At 43.4% G+C, this 19702-nt stretch overlaps 2 protein-coding genes across 4 annotated transcripts; one reads left to right on the top strand and one right to left on the bottom strand.

Annotated features, from left to right (window-relative positions):
• Positions 1 to 1392: 1392 nt before the first annotated feature.
• On the bottom strand, positions 1393 to 8916 carry LOC109642842 (pregnancy-specific beta-1-glycoprotein 7-like). Of its 2 annotated transcripts, none has more exons than XM_069530150.1 (10): positions 8171 to 8916; positions 7299 to 7643; positions 6941 to 7162; positions 5247 to 5648; positions 4937 to 5170; positions 4555 to 4827; positions 3750 to 3828; positions 3586 to 3646; positions 2985 to 3157; positions 1393 to 2198 (listed from the first exon to the last, which is right to left on the bottom strand). In XM_069530150.1, the coding sequence occupies exons 1-10, from the start codon at positions 8241 to 8243 to the stop codon at positions 2126 to 2128; spliced, it is 1935 nt and encodes a 644-aa protein (XP_069386251.1). In that variant the 5' UTR covers positions 8244 to 8916; the 3' UTR covers positions 1393 to 2125. The 2 variants fall into 2 exon arrangements, with proteins under 2 accessions (XP_069386251.1, XP_069386252.1); XM_069530151.1 differs by having other exon boundaries at positions 4555 to 4815.
• A 110-nt stretch (positions 8917 to 9026) lies between these two features.
• On the top strand, positions 9027 to 19095 carry LOC109640174 (metal transporter CNNM1-like). Of its 2 annotated transcripts, none has more exons than XM_069530149.1 (10): positions 9027 to 10464; positions 15125 to 15268; positions 15407 to 15547; positions 15652 to 15821; positions 15909 to 15999; positions 16124 to 16269; positions 16823 to 17105; positions 17268 to 17372; positions 18101 to 18208; positions 18884 to 19095. In XM_069530149.1, exons 1-10 carry the CDS (start codon positions 9027 to 9029, stop codon positions 18961 to 18963), a joined length of 2706 nt encoding a protein of 901 aa, XP_069386250.1. In that variant the 3' UTR covers positions 18964 to 19095. The 2 variants fall into 2 exon arrangements, with proteins under 2 accessions (XP_069386250.1, XP_069386249.1); XM_069530148.1 differs by having other exon boundaries at positions 16106 to 16269.
• Positions 19096 to 19702: the final 607 nt, after the last annotated feature.

Here is a 19702-nt window from a genome sequence, read left to right as displayed (position 1 = left end):
CCTGGGAAATATCTTCAACTATGGGAAAAGAAAACAACTTTCTAACCTTTGCCTTTCGTGGCTTCCATCGAAGTAAGTGAGAGAATGTGTAGTTTGGGTGAACCAACCCATCAAGAAAGAAAACAAACCTTTACAAACACTGCACATGTCTACATGTTTTATTCTTTCTGGTTTCTTGATGCTGTAAAATCCAGGTTGAAACAACAGATTCATGTTGTGTCTCTACAGAGTTTGGTGACTGTGCTGTACACTGCAGATGAATCGTCCCCATCTTCTTGACGTCTTGTTCTGTGAAGGGCAGAATAAACCATTCACACCGACAGTTTTTAACCTCAATAAGTGTAGTGATGGAAATGTTCACGTGTGGAGCTGCTCACCCTGTTGCTCTGTCAAATGGAACAGCGCTGTATTCAACCTCCTCCTCGTCTTTCTCACTTTGTCTCTGAGCTCGAACTCGACTTATGTTGGAGTAGATGGCATCTGCCCGGTTCTGTGAGAAGCAGACGCTGGCGTAGTGGACGTCATCCTGTGGCTCTGCTGGTTGTGTGTGTGCAGCAGCTGAAATCTGGTCATACAGTAAAATACTTGCTGGGATCAGGCTGGAATCTGTGTCTTACTCTTTAACTTTGTTGGGTGCTGAGAGTTTCTCTTGGTCTTGGGCCTAATCCTCCTCTGCTGAGTCAAACTGTGACAGCAGTGAGAACACGTCCTTCATACAAACGTCTTTTCATAATGTTACTTTGATGTTAGTTTGAAAAGTTAAAACACTTGAGGGACGGACTGTAAAACATCCTCTTATATCTTTTATTGTGGTAAAATTATAAGTCAGAACTTTGTATGTTTTTCTCGCAACAAAATTAAATTGACTTCTGAACTAAATTCTGTTTATGATCATTGGCATTAGGGGGAAGTGTTGTGAAGCTAAATTAGTATTTTATTCATTTTTTGTTTGTGTTGATTCTGTATTTGTTGAATCAAAGACGTATATTATATGTGTAGTTTCCTGCTGTAATAAACAAATCACTTGATTTGAATACCAGTCAGAGGTTCTCTTTGTGTCGGGCAGGTTTTCTTTGGTTGTGCTGTACGAAGCAGCTGCAGATTCTTGACTCTGAGAGGAAAATAAGAAAATAAATGACTGAAGTGAGAATATTACAGATATTAAAATATATAAATAGTCCAACAAAGAACTTATATATATTCATTTGACCTGTTTTGTTGCGACTCCTTAAAATGAAGCTGTAGTTGTGACCTTTGTGTGGACATGAGGTGTAAGTGTGAGGATTCTTTTTTGAGTCGTATTCAATGTTTTCAAAGAGAAAAAGAATAAACTGAGGTAAGTTTTCTTTTTTAATATTTTTTTCCAGCAACATGAATCAGTGCAGAAAAGAGAAAAGTAAGAAAACTGAATTTCATTTGTATTTAATTAATTGAAAGAGAGAACAAAACTATACACAAATAAAAACAAATTACAAAAACGTATTCATATATGAGAAATAACAGTAGAAATAAAGAAGCGAGAGGGATGGACGAGTTAATGATGTGGTAAAATAAGTGGATAAAATCAGTTGATGATGGAAACGCTGGAAAAAAATGTAGAAACAGAAAGAAGTGAAATCTACAGAATCCTCTATGTGGTTTTCTATCAGTACAACTCTTTACTAACATCTAGTGGCAGCAGTATAACACTACAACTAACTAACAATGCTTGTTCAGATACATTTAGAAAAAGAAAAAAGTTAAATACAAGTTGACAGTTTGTCGACTGTCTGACACACCGCAGGTTTTTTCATGTTTGAAGCTGCAAGTTATAAAATGTTTGATATTTTTCACTCAGGCTAAATGTGGCGTTTTAACAACTTCTACAAGTTGCTGATCAATTTCAGATAAAAGTCGAGTCACCAAAGTCGTTTGGATTCATCCTCGAGGCAAATTATCCATTAGCTGACAAGACAAGTCACTTAAAACTGAACATTCACTTAAACAATGATGCTCCAGTCTGACTGTCACCAAAGTAGGATTCATACTCTGGGGACCATGAACAGTTGTAGGAACTTCGATGCAAATCCGTCCCACAGCTGTTGAGATATTTCCATCGGGACTAAAGTGATTTCCAGACGTTGGTCTAAACAGCAGAAGGTTTTTTGACTGTGCTGTAAAATGCAAATGGATCCTCTGCAGTGTCCTGACCTCTGGTTCTGAGAGGGGATAAAACAAAGAAATGATCAGGAGGTCACGGAGACGTAGAATTAAAGGAGACACATTGAGTTTTTTATATATATATAAGCTCCTGAAGCACCTCATCAGTAGTCCCGCCCACACCTCTGCATCATCTACAAAAGCCAGGGCTGTAGCAAACGTAGCATAAGCTTTATTTAAACGTAAACAGTGGTGCGTTGAACACCTCGTGATACGAAGTGTTGCAACAATGTTAGCGGAGAAGGTCATTCTTGGCGTTCTCGTGGAAAAAATCTGGGAGGTAGATGATGTGGGTTAAAATACGTGTTGAATGCTTCAATATAGGCTGAATGTTACAGTCTCTGCTTCTGCCGTCTGGAATAGCAGCTTCCAACAGCAGCATCTGCAGAGAACTTTAGAATCCATTGTGTCACTGCCTTTTTAAACCAGTCACCTCTGACACACCCACCAAATGAGGTGGCCAATCAGAGCAGACTGGGCGTTATCAGGAGGAGGGCCTTAAAGAGACAGAGGCTGAAAAGAGGAGCGGCAGCAACAGACAGTCTGAGGAAAGTGATGTTTTCTGAACATGAAAACATTTTAAAGTCACTCATTCAAATGATCGACCAGAATATGAGCAGAATGTGTCTCCTTTAACAAAAACACAGTTTTAACGGTGATCTGAATGTAAACAAAACAAGAAAATGAAACTGTGTAAAAACAGATGACTTCTATACGATACATCTGTCTTTATTATGTTCTGTGGTATTAGTGAGGACAATGTTCCTGAATGAAGAGCTGCTCACCTCGGGGCAGATCTGTTGAAGTTGACAGAAGCGTACGCAACCTCCTCCCTCCCCTTGTGTTTGCTGGGTTCAGCTGATCCTACGTTGGAGTAGACGGGATCCGTCTCTGTCTTCATGAAGTGGACACTGCCATAGTGAAGGTCACAGTCTTCCTCAGACTGATTGGGTAGACGCTGCAGAGACAAATTTGATGTAGAATCTTGTACATGTAGCAGTATGGACAACGTTAGATTCCAACTATAGCAGCTATTGATTTTTTTAAACCGCCTCCTTCTACACCAGAGGTGTTTCAAGGACAGGAGACATGTGGTTCTACTAAAAACCAAGAGGAGGGAAGGTCTTCAGTTTGAATTCTAAACACTAACATGAATACAAGGTCAAAGCAACATCCCCTCAGGTAATAAATCATCTACAACTGTATGACGGAGAAAAGGGTTTGACAGAAGAAACAGTGTTGAAATACAAGATGGTGGATGTTCTGAGTCCAAGAGAAGAGAAGTGATAAAGACGCCTGTTGAGAGCTGACAGGTGAGTGAGCTGTGGAAACTGGAGGAGCCAAAATGGCGTTTCAATGGATTGGACACTGAACTGTGTGTCTCACCTGCTCACTGTGGTCAAGTCTGTCCCCAGGATCAGGAGATTGATGAGAGTTTCTCTTTTTTCTGATCAATTGAACCAAATAATACAAAATAAGTTGATTTAATTTACCAACACAGATTTTCAGGAATTCATGGTACAAAGTTTGAGTGAAACAGATTTGCTCACCTGATCAGAAAGAAAACGGAGAGGAGAGTTACAGCGAGGAAAGCTGCAGCGGCTGATCCAATGACTGCTGATGTCCAAACTATGATGAAACAACTTTGACTTTATCGTATTTAAACATTTACAAAAACAACTTGGTGAAAACTGTCTCGATGTTCTGACTGAATATGAAGACAAACGAAATGAAGGCTGCCCGTGAAGCCAGAGTGTCTCGATCGCCCCCTGGTGGCTCCATGTTAGCAAGTGGGACATGGACCAAACTAAAGAATCAGTCAGAAATCAAAACAATGTCAAAGATGGTTTCTGTCATTTTCAGGTTCTTATCACACTGATGTTTGTTCAGTGTTCATGTTTCTAATACGTTTGGTTGTAATTATTTATTTCATGATAGAAAAATGGGCTGAGACCAACTCATGATTGGTCGAATGTGTGAATAGGCCAGACCTTGATAATGTGGCTCCATCCCCCATTCGCCATCAAACAGACTCTGGCTCCAAATGACATCATCAAGATGGCAGCGTTTGTATCTGGGATATTTTGGCTTCATTGTGGAGGACGTGGAGACACGTCGTCCATCTTTATATATACAGTCAGTGGTTCACACCGAAATACAAGAGGAAGATCATCTTTAATCTTAAATTGTGTCTCATATAACAACATCATATAACTATTATAATATATAATAGTTTGGTATGAAACAATCATTTGCTCTGCACCAAACTCACAGAGATGATCAAGGGCAACAAGAAACACATCTGCTTTTCATCATAAGGTGAATTTTACATTTGATATAAATTCAAATATTTACCTGCTTCAACAGTCACATGTAAGGAGGCGTCACTACGTCCTCGTCTGTTCTGAGCCTCACACCGATAATTTCCACCATGTTCAGCTGTGATATTAGTGATGGTGAAGTTTTGTCCTGATGCTCTTGGTGAGTCCTCGTCCTCCTTGTGCCAGGTGTAATTAGCTGCTGGGTTAGCATCACTGCTGCAGGTCAGAGTCACTGAGCTGCCCTCCATGATCTCACCAGAGGGACTCACTGACACAGAGGGAACCTTTGGAGCGTCTGAAGGATAGTCTATATTAACACACAGGATGAGAATACAATCAAAACACAGTCTGTATCATTTGTTCAAGTTTAAATTATCTCCACATTATTGTAGCTTTATGAAGAGGAGTAAACTCACTCAATGTAGGAGAAGGGAAACGCTCATGTCCTTCTATAGCACAGTGATAGTTGTCTCCAGCATTAAAGTGTTGGAGGAGAAAGTATTTTTTCCGTCCAACAAGTTGTTTGTTATTCTTGAACCAAACGTAGGAAAGATGATCAGGGAGCTGACAACTGCTGTGACAGGTCAGCTCTGTCCAGGTAGGATATGGATTGGCTGTTGATCTCCTCACATGTACCTGGAGCTGAGGGTCTGTGAACAAACATGTTCTTTTATTTCAACACACACACGAACATTTCAAACTGACTGACTCTAATGAAAATGTTACCTGTGACATTCAAAGTGACTCCAGCTGAACCAGTAAAACTCTCTTGGTTTGTTGTGACCTTTAAGTTTTTCACAGTTGAACCAGTAACACTGATTCGGTTTGTTATGAAGCTGAACTTGTAAACAGCTGAGTCTGTCTCTCTCAGGTCAGAGATTCTCAGAGTGCACTTGTTGTTTTCACAGAGATACTCCACACGACCTGAATACTCCGGATCAGTCATTAGATCAACGTAAATACCATTAATCTCTTTAATGAACCAGAAAGTTTTCTGAACTGTAACTTCACGGTCATTCAATCTGGATGGGCATGTGTAGGAACAGTTAATGTCCACTGTTGATCCTCTGTGGACACAGATCTCAGTAGAAGTGTATCTCACGTTCCTTTCTCTCTGACTCCGTACCACTGTAACACAGAGCACATCAGAGAATCAGAAGATAAACTAATACATTTATAAAACTACCTCTATGTATTTTCTCTGGTGAATCACCAGTCGGCAGGTTTTCATTTTAAGCTGATGATGTTGTCAAGATGAGTGAACTTTCAGTGAACAAAGAATACAGGGAAGTGCCCTTTAGACTTCAGTGTGTGAGAGAAAACACAGTTGGAGGTGAGGAACATGAGTGACCTTGTATAAGTTGCTCTTCTAATGGAGCAAACTGGCCAATATGGAGGAAATGATCTGTATCTTTTATGCAGAGTCGACCAAAGATGGACGACACGTCTCCACTTCCTCCCACGATCCAGAAATGAAGCCAAAATATCCTGGATACCAACGCTGCCATCTTTCACATTTGGAACCACAGTCTGCACAGTAGTGATCCGGAGACGGAGCCACAGTATCAAGGTCCCACCGATACACAAGCTCCACCAATCGTGGGGAAAGTCCAGACTCAATTGTGCTGACGTTCTTTGACGTTCATGTGTGAAAACAGCTCTTACTTTTCACCACTGCTGTTTCTGGTTCACAGTATTTTCTGTTACTAAGCAAACTACTGCAGAGCACAGACAATCAGCTTCCTGTTTACAGGGGCTCAGTGTCCGTCACTAGCTGCGGTTTCTGGTCTGAAATATCTACATCTAACTACACCTGACACCATCAGATATAGACGAGATACATGGAGAGGAAACACTTTTGACAACTCAGACATCTGAGAGAACTAAACTGATTCTTCAGAAGACAAAGATGTTGGACACCATTGTTTTAGTCTTTAACAAAGTGTTTTAACAGCTTGTTATATTATATATTGTTGCCTGCATGTCTCAGTGGGTTTTAACATTAATGAGCCCGGACACTCTGGACTCAGCCCCAAATGTTTCACAGTGCAGCTGACGCCCCTGGAAGAAACCATCTTTGAGAAATTTGTTTTTGACTTTTTAGATTGGACCATGTTCCATCCACTAACGTGGAGGAGGCAGAGTTTATGACCTACACTGCAGCCAGCCACCAGGGGGTGATCAAGATGCTTTGGCTTCACTTTTGGGGAGCAGTCATGTCGTCCATCTTTATTTACAGAAGTAGATTACTAGTACTTGTACTACACTAGTGTGTCAGTACTGACAGTAGTACACCAAGAGTTCAATGTTCCCATGCAGAAAAAAGTATTTAAAAACACATGAAGTTATGGTACAATACATTATCTCAAATACTCCAGCAGGTGGTGCTGTGTTAGTGAAATACTGTAGATTAAACTCACACAGTGACGGAGAGTGGAAATCCTCGAGTCCTTTAACAGCACAGGAAACTGTGTCTGCAGAATCAAACCAAGCTGAATAAGATGCTCCTTCAATCTTCTTCTGTTGATTCTTGTACCAGACGTAGGTCAGATGATCAGGAAGACGACAACTGCTCTGACACTTGAACTCTGCATAGTTATAAGATTTACCCATCACTGGTGTGCTCACCTGCACATGCAAATCTGTATGTGAGAATAAGGAATTCATTTGAGTCCAACCTGACGACACACACATGTATATAAAAGTGCACAGACACACTCAAGTGAACCACACAAGATGTAGGAGATACATGAATGAATGTTCAGATGAAAATGTTACCTGTGACAGACAAAGTGACTCCAGCTGAACCAGTGAAACTGTCTTGGTTTGTTGTGAACCTGAACTTGTACACAGCTGAGTCTGTCTCTCTCAGGTCAGAGATTCTCAGAGTGCACTTGTTGTTTTCACAGAGATACTCCACACGACCTGAATACTCCGGATCAGTCATTAGATCAACGTAAATACCATTACTATCTTTAATGAACCAGAACATTTTCTGAACTGTAACATCACGGTTATTAAATGTGGATGTGTAGGTACAGTTAATGTCCACTGTTGATCCTCTGGGGATACAGATCTCAGTAGGAGTGCACGTCACTCCCCAGCCATTCTCACACTGTACCACTGAAACACAGAGAATCAGATTCATAACGACACCAGAGACGATTATTTGACTTTTTCATTTTTGTAGAAAAGAAACACATTTCCATCAGCAGCATTCCATAGCATTTCAATGAATGACTCCACACACTGATGACAATTCCTGCATCGAGAGGAGAGGAACTCAGTCATGATACTACTACTACTACTACTATTACTACTACTACTACTACTACTACTACTACTACTACTACTACTGTTACTACTACTACTAATACTACTATTACTAATAATAATACTGTTTCACAATTTGCAATATTTTGATCTTTAGATAATAGAAACTCAGATCTGTCTGAAAAAATTGAAGAATTAAAAATAATACTGATGATAATTAATTTATATAATTTCTATCTGCACCACTTTACAGGTGGAGATCTGAAAATGAACAAATGGATCATTTATATTTTTACTTTCTTTCTCAAACTCACTTCAGATGAATCAGAAGTCCGAGTGTAAAATAGACTGACAACATAAATGTAGACGTACAGTACCTGGCACACTGAGGAGGAGGAGAACAAATCCACTCGCTGCTGCAGTTCCACTCATAGTAGCTGCTGCTCTCATCTGTGACTTCAAACTACTCAAACGTCCACAGATAAATAATGTGCACAAGACGAAACTCAGTCACATCACAGACACGTCTACCTACAACACAGGAGAGTCTGAGAGTAAAGACGGAATCTATAAGAACAAGATGAAGTCAAACTGATAAAAATACACCAACTTCCTTCCTCTTTACACTTACATGCATGCTGAGTCAAGATGTTGAAGATTAAACTTAAAAAAAAGAAGTAACTTTTGGTACAAACTCTGAACTTCTTCATTTAACAGTGTGAGAAACGACTTTAGTGTCTTCTGTTCACACCAAACTTGTATCGTCCACATCACAACGTCCCACTGTTTGTCCTTGTGTCCTGTTTCTTCTTGCTTGTTGCACAATGTACTTTTCTGCAGCTGCTGTTGCACTTTGGCCCAAGGATAAACTCCCCATGGGGACAATAAAGTGTATCTGATTTGATTTGTAGAAGCTTCTATTTTTAAGAATATAACAGCTACAGTTGTGGATTTACAAAAATACTCAACAGCTTTTTTATTTAACATCTTAACATCGTATCTAATTCAGTCTTTATGGCTCCAGACTGATTTTAAAGTGATAATGATCCTGATGCTGATCTGCTGCTGCATCGTGAGCTCCAGGTTATTATTAGAAAGTTACGTCAGTGGAGGGCGCATGTCTGTCTCCTCACAGCCGAACATCACAATCCCTCCTTCTCCCACATGGAGCGGAACCGCGCAGCGACACGTGACCCGGGAGCCCCGGACTAACGGAGCGTCTCACACCGCATCATGGCTGCGGAGGATGCGGCCGCGCGGTACCGACCCGGAGCCCTGCCTCCCCGCGGGGCTCCGCTCTCTCCAGCCCGGCTGCTGCTGCTCGGCCTGTCCGCCTCCCTGCTCCCCGCCCCGGCGCTCGGCCTCCTCGGGTTTCGGCCGGAGGAGACCGGGGCGGAGCTGTCCGTGGAGGACGGGGTGCTGAAAGCCACCGAGGGGACGCGCTTCATGCTGCGGGTTTACTACTCCACCTCCGCGCAGAGGCTCAACCGCACCGCGGCGACTCGCACCAACAACGCCGCGCCATGGATCGCCTTCATCGAGGAGCCAAGTCCCGGGCGAGAGGGACAAGTTCACCCGAAGCGGAACATGTGCATGGACAAGAACGCCAGGACGTCCGACATCGAGGTTCTGGGCTCCTTCAAGTCCGCTTCAAGCCAGAACTCGGTGCTGGTGGAGCTGCTGGCCAAAGACCTGCGTAGGGGTGAGAAGATAAAGTACTACTCGATGTGCGCCTTCGACGGGTCCAAATGGGAACATTACCGGACGCGGGATTTCTGGGTGGCCGTGGTGGAGCGCTCCGCAGCCCCGGAGCTCTGGCTCCAGGTGCTGGTGTCAGTCCTGCTGCTCGGGCTGTCCGCCTTGTTCAGCGGGTTGAACCTGAGCCTGTTGGCGCTGGACCCAGTGGAGCTGCAGGTTCTGCAGAACAGTGGCACCGACAAGGAGCAGAATTACGCGCGGAAGATCGAGTCTGTGCGTCGGCACGGCAACTACGTGCTCTGCACTTTACTGCTGGGGAACGCGATCATTAACGCCTCGCTCGCCGTGTGGATGTGTCAGATCCTGGGCATGACCTGGCTCTCCACGGTCATCTGCGCCTTCGGCATCTTCTTCATCGGGGAGATCCTTCCACACTCGGTGGCGTCGCGGCACGGCCTCGCCATCGCCTCCAAAACCATCTGGGTGACGCGGCTGCTGATGGTACTCTCCTTCCCCATCTCCTACCCCATCAGCAAACTGCTGGACCTCATCCTCAACCAGGAGATCTCCAACTTCTACACCAGAGAGAAACTCCTGGAGATGCTGCGCGTCACGGACCCGTACCACGACCTGGTCAAGGAGGAGCTCAACATCATCCAGGGCGCGCTGGAGCTGCGCACCAAGACCGTGGAGGACGTCCTGACGCCGCTGACCGACTGCTTCATGCTGACCTCGGACGCGGTGCTGGACTTCAACACCATGTCGGAGATCATGCAGAGCGGGTACACGAGGATTCCGGTGTTTGAGAACGAGCGCTCCAACATCGTGGACATCCTGTTCGTCAAGGACCTGGCGTTCGTGGACCCGGATGACTGCACCCCGCTGAAGACCATCACCCAGTTCTACAAACTCCCGCTGCACTGCGTCTTCAACGACACCAAACTGGACGCCATGCTGGAGGAGTTCAAGAAAGGTGAGGAGGAAGGGGGGAGTGTGTGTCCGTGCGTCTGTGGCATTGTGTTGTTCCTGGAGAGCACATCTGCAGCTGCTGATTCTGGGGTCAGATTAAGTTTCACAAGTTTAAAACCGAACACAACAGTCTTTCTCTCTCCTCTTTTCCACCCTCCTCTCCTTCCTCACATTTACTCTCAAGGCAGGTGCAGGAGTTTTTTTTCTCTATGCCGCTCATTGTGGGAACTGCTGAGTTTAACTTTGTAAAGTCTCGACCTTAATGTGTAAAGTGCCTTGAGATTTGGCCTCAAACAAAAAAAACATCTGATCCTGAAATAGTCCTCATGTAATTCAGTTTCAATAGACTATAGAATCTTCAGTGCAGATAAACCAGGTATGATGAACACAAAGTTTTCTAACTTCCCTCTGCACCACAGACTGATTATAAAAAGCTTTCCAATGACGAGGTTTGATTCTGAATTGACACTGAACTTGTTAAATCGAATATAAGAAGATTTAAATCACAGACTTTTCATCTTGTGTTAAATCTTTAATTTTCCTGTTATTTGAATGGTTTTATCTGAATTCTCAATATTCACATTGATCAGTGGCCGAGAGATCTCAACACACTGCAAATAGAGAAAAACACGTGGACATAAAGAAAACAACTTCATCAATCTGACGACACATGTTGTGCGAAAAGTCACAACACATGCAAAAATAAAGAAACGTGTTGCAAATTGCAGAAAACGACACAGGAAATGTGTCTAGGGGACCTAATGGAGCGATGAACCTGCTGTAGTTCAATGCTTGAGAACACAACCACTTCACAAAATACCTCACACACACTTCATAATGGACCCAGTCTGCAGTGTGGCTGCAGTGTGGCTGCAGTCTTCTCCCCCTGCATCAGTCAGCTGGCAGCCATGCTTTCTTGAAGAGTTTAAAATGGGTGGGGTGCTCAGCGGCCAATCGTGGCCCTCCTAGCTCCTCATCCTCCCTGCATAGTCAGCTGTTTGTCTTTCTGCTGTTTGTGGTGAGAAGAGGCCGAAGGTAAACAGAGAGAGACGCCTTTTATTCTGAGGGTTAAGATCTGTCGTAACTTCAGCATCAACAGATTCTGTAACTATCGATGCTTTGATAATGACTGAAGCTTTTTAATTGAAAGCACCAACATGTCATAATCACCTTGAGCTCCAGGATGCTCATCTGTGTGTGTGTGTGTGTGTGTGTGTGTGTGTGTGTGTGTGTGTGTGTGTGTGTGTGTGTGTGTGTGTGCATGAATCCAAATTAACATTAATGAGCCCGGACACTCTGGACTCAGCCCCAAATGTTTCACAGTGCAGCTGACGCCCCTGGAAGAAACCATCTTTGAGAAATTTGTTTTTGACTTTTTAGATTGGACCATGTTCAGGGGGCAGAGTTTATGACCTACACTGCAGCCCGCCACCAGGGGGTGATCAAGATGCTTTGGCTTCACTTTTGGGGAGCAGTCATGTCGTCCATCTTTATTTACAGAAGTAGATTACTAGTACTTGTACACACTAGTGTGTCAGTACTGACAGTAGTCAGAATTAAAAATAATACTGATGATAATTAATTTATATAATTTCTATCTGCACCACTTTACAGGTGGAGATCTGAAAATGAACGAATGGTTCATTTATATTTTTACTTTCTTTCTCAAACTCACTTCAGATGAATCAGAAGTCCGAGTGTAAAATAGACTGACAACATAAATGTAGACGTACAGTACCTGGCACACTGAGGAGGAGGAGAACAAATCCACTCGCTGCTGCAGTTCCACTCATAGTAGCTGCTGCTCTCATCTGTGACTTCAAACTATTCAAACGTCCACAGATAAATAATGTACACAAGACGAAACTCAGTCACATCACAGACACGTCTACCTACAACACAGGAGAGTCTGAGAGTAAAGACGGAATCTGTAAGAACAAGATGAAGTCAAACTTCCTTCCTCTTTAAACTTACATGCATGCTGAGTCAAGTGGTGTTAGATTAAACTTAAAAAAAGAAGTAACTTGTTACAAACTCTGAACTACTTCATTTAACAGTGTGAGAAACGACTTTAGTGTCTTCTGAATCCAAATGTGTTTCTGTTTCTGTTTCTCTCTCTGCAAAAAAAAAACAGAAAAAAGAAAAACTCTGTCGAGGCACTGCAGCAGAAAAATGCAGGAATCCTCATTCAGGCTAGAGCAGAAAAAACACTCAAGGTACAAACAGCTGTAACATCAAGTACGCAGCGAGCAGAGTGTGTATCAGCAGGACCTCCATCCTCCGATCACCGCTGCGTAAGATGGAAGTTTGTATCTGGAGTGGAGATGCATCGTCCAACTTTATTTACAGTTTCATTTCAAGATTTAAAAAAAAAAAAAATATATATATATATATACAGTATATATATTTGTAATTATATGTATTATTCTGCACAATGGTTAAGACGTGGCCACACCCAAAGTGGAAATGAGAGCTCCACCAGGAAAGTGTTTGGCACATGAAACGCTCCACTCTCTCCATCACCTCTCCAGTAAAACCTTACATGAAATAAATCTACAGAGAGTTTGACAGGAAACAACCAGCTCCTCCTGCTGCAGCTGCTTTACTGCAGCAGCCTCAGCATCCCCCCCCCCGATTGCTTTCTCCTCTGTGCTCACAGTGAAGCTGCTGGGAATAATGAGCAGAGAGCTGTGAACTGTAAATAAAGTTTCCTGTGTGAGACCGAACCACAGAGGAGGAAACGTGAAGAGCGTAATTACAAGTTCAGGTTAAACCTCGATCTGCTTCATACGGTTTTCATCCTTTTTACTGAAAGTCATATGGAAATCAAGGGTGAGACCTCAGATACTTTCTCTCCATGATGAAAGGTGAATCCTGATGTAAAGTCACTTTATTTAATCCATTCCTCTATGAACAGGATTGATTTGTGTGATACAGTCCTGCCCCTTCGCTGCGAAACACACATCCTCCTTCTCCTCCGTGTCCTTGTCAGTGTACAGTCTCCCAGGAGGCCGAGTATAAAATATTCAGTGCTGTACTCCCACCATCTGCTCCCTGTGTTCATGGTACTTTCTACACATTCAGCTGATCAGCTCTTATCCTGCAAACACAATGGATTCAGTATTTTAAGTACGGGGGGGGGGGAGTATTCCTGGTCATAGTAGCCTAATGCTGCGTTCCAATAAATAGCTCAGGGAGTAGCTTCCTGTGTCATGGATACACTATCACTGCTATCTCTATTCATACTGTTGACGCTATAGTTGCCATGACAATGTAAACTTGAGAAATGACCTTGTGACCTCGAAGAGAAGTTTGTTAATGATGATGGAAAATCAGCTTCAACAGTGAAACAATAAAAGGGTGGAGCATGGGAACATAACAAATATATATAAATTATGTTTGAATAAACTGTACAACTACCACGTGTACACATGCATGAGAGCAAACTAAGATAAACGAAGATGAAGTAATGTTGCAGTCACAGGTTTGAATATTAAATACGGTTCATTCAAACTTTTTTAAATCCGGGTTTGAAACAGAGGACACTGATGGAGGGAGAGAACTTTATCTGTATGTAAGACTGACCCACTTAGCTGAAAGCATCTCAGCTCTCTGCCAGAATCGTGTGTGTGTGTGTGTGTGTGTTGGTATTTGGCAGGCAGACAGTGTAGAAACAGAGCGAACTGTGAGAAAGTTGTCGTGGAGCCAGACTGGAGGAGTGAAAACTACAAAACAAGGATTTCCTATGTTGTCAGTGTACAAACCTCAGTCAGTCCGTCCACGACACAAACTCTTATTTCAAAGTCGGCACAAATGTGCAGGTCACTTTAAAACTGATGAAGCCTAATGAAATGAACTGTCGATGCATAAACTGCACAGTCACTGTTTACTCCATTAAGGCAATGATCACTTTTTTTATATAATACTAAGAAGAATGACTGGTTCATATAAATACGCTAACGACTGTGTTGTTCGGTAAATGTTAATGGTACTTATATATTTCATGTGAGTATTTTGCCTGTTGATATGACTTTGAAGTGGATTCTCCAAAATGCAAATTGTTTTACTGTGTGATTACAAAAGTTGCGCAACAGTTAGTACTTTAATGTTGAAGTACTACCCGTACTGTAGGTACGCTGTGCATGTGGATATTTGTTTTTGAGACTGTGAGGAATTTTGCGGCTGTTGATGAGAGACAAACCTTAGACTTTAAATAAAGATGGACGACAGGAAAGCTGCTGAAAACTGATCACCCCCTGGTGGCTGGCTCCAGTATAGGTCATACGCTCTGCCTCCTCCATGTTACCGGATGGGACATGGATCAAACTTAAAAGTCAAAGTACATGTTAAATAATCGTAGTTGTCATCACACTGGTATATGTTCAAATGTTCAAGTGAAAATGCAAGCTGTAATTTTTAAGTTATTTTTGGAATCAAAAGTGAGATTTAAATGTATTTATCACATCTGCCTGGTTTAACATTATATTGACAAATGATTCATCTCTAATGTTTTAAAATTCAAAGCCATTTTGTAAATGCTCATTGTGGGTTTTAATTGGTGTCATTTTTATTTTTCAGGTGATTCGCTCTGTGAAGAATTAAAGAAACTATACATATTCTGGCTTTAAACAGATTCTGACTTGATCTTGACCTTTGACATCCAGGAAAGTCCCACCTGGCCATCGTGCAGCGAGTGAACAACGAGGGTGAGGGAGACCCCTTCTACGAGGTGATGGGCATCGTCACCCTGGAGGACGTCATCGAGGAAATCATCAAATCAGAGATCCTGGACGAGACCGACCTCTACAGTAAGTACACGCACACACACACACACACACACACACACACACACACACAGCAGATAGTGTCAGATAGTGTTCAGGATGTTCTCATTGTGTGTGTGTGTGTGTGTGTGTGTGTGTGTGTGTGTGTGTGTGTCCTGTCAGCTGATAATCGTACAAAGCGTCGTGTTTCTCACCACGAGCGGAAGCAGCAGGACTTCTCCATCTTCAAACTGTCAGAGAACGAGATGAAAGTGAACATTTCTCCTCAGCTTCTCCTGGCGACGCATCGTTTCCTCTCAACAGGTGACGACCGGTTTCCGAACACATAACGGAGAATGGAATGATATGAATACCAGCGCAGAATATCCCTCTGTCTCTCTCTCTCTTTCTTCTCATCCCTCCATCAGAGGTGGAGCCCTTCAAACCGTCTCACATCTCCGAGAAGATCCTGTTGAGGCTGATCAAACATCCCAGCGTGGTTCAGGAGATGAAGTTTGACGAGAAGAACAAGCGAGCGCAGCAGCACTTCCTGTTCCAGCGCAACAAACCGGTGGACTACTTCATCCTGGTGCTGCAGGTACCAGCAACACTAAGAGAAGTTCATGACGTCAGCACAGAACAAGCCGCAGAACTGAAACAGGTCCTCTGCTTGGTTTCTCTTCAGGGTCGAGTGGAGGTGGAGTTTGGTAAGGAGGCGCTCAAGTTTGAGAACGGAGCCTTCTCTTACTTTGGGGTTCCCGCCATCATGCCGACAGGTACAGATGTCTCCCGTGTCCAGGTTTCACTTTCACTCCACGTGTTTTTGCCATTTCACGAGCTCAGTGGTGATTTCACTGACAGAGTTGGGTCGTGTATTTAAAGGCTCTGCCTCCTCTGCAGTGCACAGATCCCCCTCTCGCAGCAGTGGTCTGGACCGCTCTGAGTCCATGCTGTACGGGGGGAGCATGGGGCAGCTGAACGGAGGGGGGAACGTCTACCTGCCAGACTACTCCGTCAGACAGCTCACACACCTCCAGATCCTCAAGGTAACAGCTCGGGGGTCACGTGACCTCAGCTGGGGAACAACGTGTTTCAGGTTTCTGACCTTTAAAAACAATGTCACTCGGTGTCTGTGTGGAGACGACGTTCACCTTAACAGAGACAGACAACTCTGACGTCAACACAAATTTCCGATAGACTGTAAATAAAGATGGATGACAAAAGGGAAGCCAAATTATCTTGATTATCTAAAACTGGAGCCAAACACGTGGAAGACGAAACCTCCGGAGAAAGTCTGGACCCCATCGTGCAGAGTTTCTCCAGAAGTCATGTCAGAAAACGGCTGATGTTTGTAGATGAGACGAATTAAAAATTAATTTCTCCGGCAACGTTTTCTGTCCTTTTGGTTCCTGATTGTAACTAATCAAAAAAATCCTGGTACAAATACTTTGTTTAATTACAGAGTAAGAACAGCTTCTCTGTTTCCAGTATTTGCAGAAGTACTTCATCAATTGTCTTCTTTTATTTCTTGCAAATTTAAAGAACCAGAAGAAAATGGTTTTTTATTAGTTGTTGATTCGTACGATGATTTTCTATCAGATCACCCGGAGTCACTACCAGAACGCTGTAACAGCCACCAGGATGGACAGCTCTCCTCAGACCCCGGACGCTGACGCTCGTCCCACAGAAGGCAACACCCCGACGCCAGAGCCTCCGACAACGGAGCGCGCCGCCACTCTGATGCCCCCGGGGCACCCGACCACCGCCACCCTCATGCCCCCGCCCAGGGAGCCCGGCCGGCCCAGCTCTGCAAGAACCCACGGACCACAGTCCAGTGTCCTGCACAGCACGTCGCTGCTGAACGAGAAGAACCGCATCGTCAGTAAGTGTCCTCCACTCAAGAGAGAGGACCCGGTGGTGACTCCATTGAAACTGTGGTTCCACAACAAGAGGTTGAGTCCCCCGGGGGTCACGAGACGGTGTTGTGACAGATTTGAGTTTGTATGACATGAATACAAAGGCCTCACATGTGTGTTTGCTGCAGGAAGTAAATCTGACGGCCAGAAGAGTCCGAGTGACTCAGTGTTTCTCAGGATGGACGAGATCCCGTACATCAGAGAGGACAGAGCGGAGACCGACACTCACACGGGTACGACGTTCACAAAAAGACTTCAAACTCATCAACGGTTCACTGTTAGTTTGAACGAGCAGACCAGACTGTAAATAAAGATGGACGACATGACAGCCCCCTGGTGGCCAGCTGTAGTATAGATCATAAATCTGCCTCCTCAATGTTAGCAGATGAGACATGGACCAAATTAAATTTTTTAATAAACGTTTTTAAAAGATGGTTTCTGACGGCAGTTTTTTTGTATCTGAGATATTTTGGCCTTATTTTTTGATGGTGGGAGGAAGTGGAGACATGTCGTCCATCTTTACCAGACGAAGAACCGCGTAGTTAGCATTTAAGAAGCATCACTTCCTGAATGAAGCAGTTTCATTAACTCCGCCAAGGAGGTTACGTTTTCACCGTTTGTTTGTTTGTTTGTTAGAATACACAAACAAAATTAATGTAAATGAGCCTTTCGGGAACCTTTGGTGCAGATGTCACTTTCTCTAACGTTGTGAGATGGGACACTTGGGAATAATTCCTAGATCTGTGAGAGTGTGTGGAAGTTGGTGCAGCTTGGTTGGATTTAAAGGACACAGTGTGAGCTCTGCTGGGAGACATTTTAGTTTCTACTTTCAAATATTTCCTCTTTAATTCTTTGACCAGACGTCTTTGGTTTCATCTGTTTCAGAGATTTAGAGTCATTTTTCAAAAACTGTTTGTCCCAGACCGGGTCATGACGAGGTCTCTCTCTCTCTCTCTCTCAGACATGGCCCCCGTTCCCATAGAAACGGACACGTCTCCTTTCATCAGCAGCAGCCTGTCGCTGAGCGGCTCAGAGGAAACACTGGGCAAGAAACTCCTGCTCAAACTCAGTCAGTCCCACACACACACCCACACACACACACAGACACACACACACACACACACACACACACACACACACACACACACACACACACATTCTAACCCTCAAACAAGTCTTCGAGATTGTGTTGACTGGACAAAATGTCCCCACAATGACGGTTATGAAATGCACACACACAAACACACACACACACTACTTATTGAACAGCTTCCTCTATACTCTCTTTCTCATTGGCTTTGATTCATATGCAAACTCAGTCTCTCTCTCTCTCTCTCTCTCACACACTCACATATACACAAACACAGACACACACACACTCACACACAAACACACAAACACGCTACTTATTCAACAGCATCTTCTATACTCTCGCTCTTTCCCATTGGCTTTGATTCATATGCAAACTCAGTCTCTCTCTCTCTCGCACACACGCACATGACACACACACACACACACAGTATCTAAACTTACATCAGTGTTTTGCCTACTTTATATTCTCGTGTTGCTTCTCAAACACAGCAGCGTTTTGTGATCAATGCCTGATATAAGTCGTATTTGTGCCGGAGGATAAATAGAACCATCCTTTGCTGCCCGATCCTCTGATGCAGCCGGGTTTTTTTTTCAGACAAAAAAAACTCTAATTTAACTTTTTCATAACTGCAAACTGTTTTTTTCTCCTCAGGCCACAAGAAGAGGAAAAAATCTCGCGAAGGAGAGAAAACACCAGAGGACATTTCAGAGCAGCCGCTGGTAAAAACCTAGCAGAGCGAGCAGGAGACAGACGTGAACTCTCCATCATGTGATGGTTCTTTAAGTTGTTTGTAAAGACGGTGAAAACTATCAGAGTTTTATCTGAGAACACACCCCCTCCATCACCTGGACGATAGTAAACAGGTGCAGCTTCTGCAATATGCATTCAACTGTAGCCTCTCATCCTGCAGGCTGCTGATGCTCGTATGTAAAGAACTCACGATTTGTAGAAACAAGTTGAATTTTTATACATTATATAACCTCCTCACATTTGACTTCTCCAGTGGAGCTAAAGGAAATGAACAGGAAACAGATGGACGACACCAAAGACGTTGTGGTTTTGTACATTCTGCTCCAAAATCAGGGGAAATCTGGAGAAACCTCAACAAGTAAAATACCTGCTTTGTGCTGGTGCTAGATTCAAATCCAACTGTATCATCAGTCATTTTTTCCCTACTTTTTATTTATTTACAAGTAAATCCAGACTCTAGCTGTGTCTAAATTTCAGGTGCCGCATCCTTCAGAGGCTGAATTTAAAGGCTGTCCAACTGCAAAGACTTCTTTAAATTTATTTCTGCATTATATGAACCTTGAAACTTGAAACAGAATTCACTGCACTTTGGTGATAACCTGTTTTTTAAAAGAGAGATTCTGGCGCCGGCAAACAACGAGACGCCTGATGTCTCATCTCAATAGATCAGCGAATCGTACACACATTAAAAAACCAGGGGGCATTTAAACGTTCTCGCTG

Source organism: Paralichthys olivaceus, chromosome 8 (genome assembly GCF_024713975.1).
Source record: "Paralichthys olivaceus isolate ysfri-2021 chromosome 8, ASM2471397v2, whole genome shotgun sequence".
Taxonomy (NCBI): Eukaryota; Metazoa; Chordata; class Actinopteri; order Pleuronectiformes; family Paralichthyidae; genus Paralichthys; species Paralichthys olivaceus.
The sequence above is the reverse complement of the archived record's forward strand: the minus strand, read 5'-3'. Positions and strand labels throughout refer to the sequence as shown.

Bases quoted from the DNA above. Each gene is read 5' to 3' on its own strand.
- LOC109642842 (XM_069530150.1), bottom strand. From the start codon at position 8,243: ATGAGAGCAGCAGCTACTATGAGTGGAACTGCAGCAGCGAGTGGATTT. The intron at 7,163-7,298 runs GTAACATTTTCA...TCTCACATACAG, and splicing joins AGTCACTTTGTCTGTCACAG to ATTTGCATGTGCAGGTGAGC. The intron at 3,829-4,554 runs GTAAATATTTGA...GTTTCATCATAG, and splicing joins ACATGTGACTGTTGAAGCAG to TTTGGACATCAGCAGTCATT.
- LOC109640174 (XM_069530148.1), top strand. From the start codon at position 9,027: ATGGCTGCGGAGGATGCGGCCGCGCGGTACCGACCCGGAGCCCTGCCT. The intron at 15,548-15,651 runs GTGACGACCGGT...TCCCTCCATCAG, and splicing joins GCATCGTTTCCTCTCAACAG to AGGTGGAGCCCTTCAAACCG. The intron at 17,373-18,100 runs GTACGACGTTCA...TCTCTCTCTCAG, and splicing joins GGAGACCGACACTCACACGG to ACATGGCCCCCGTTCCCATA.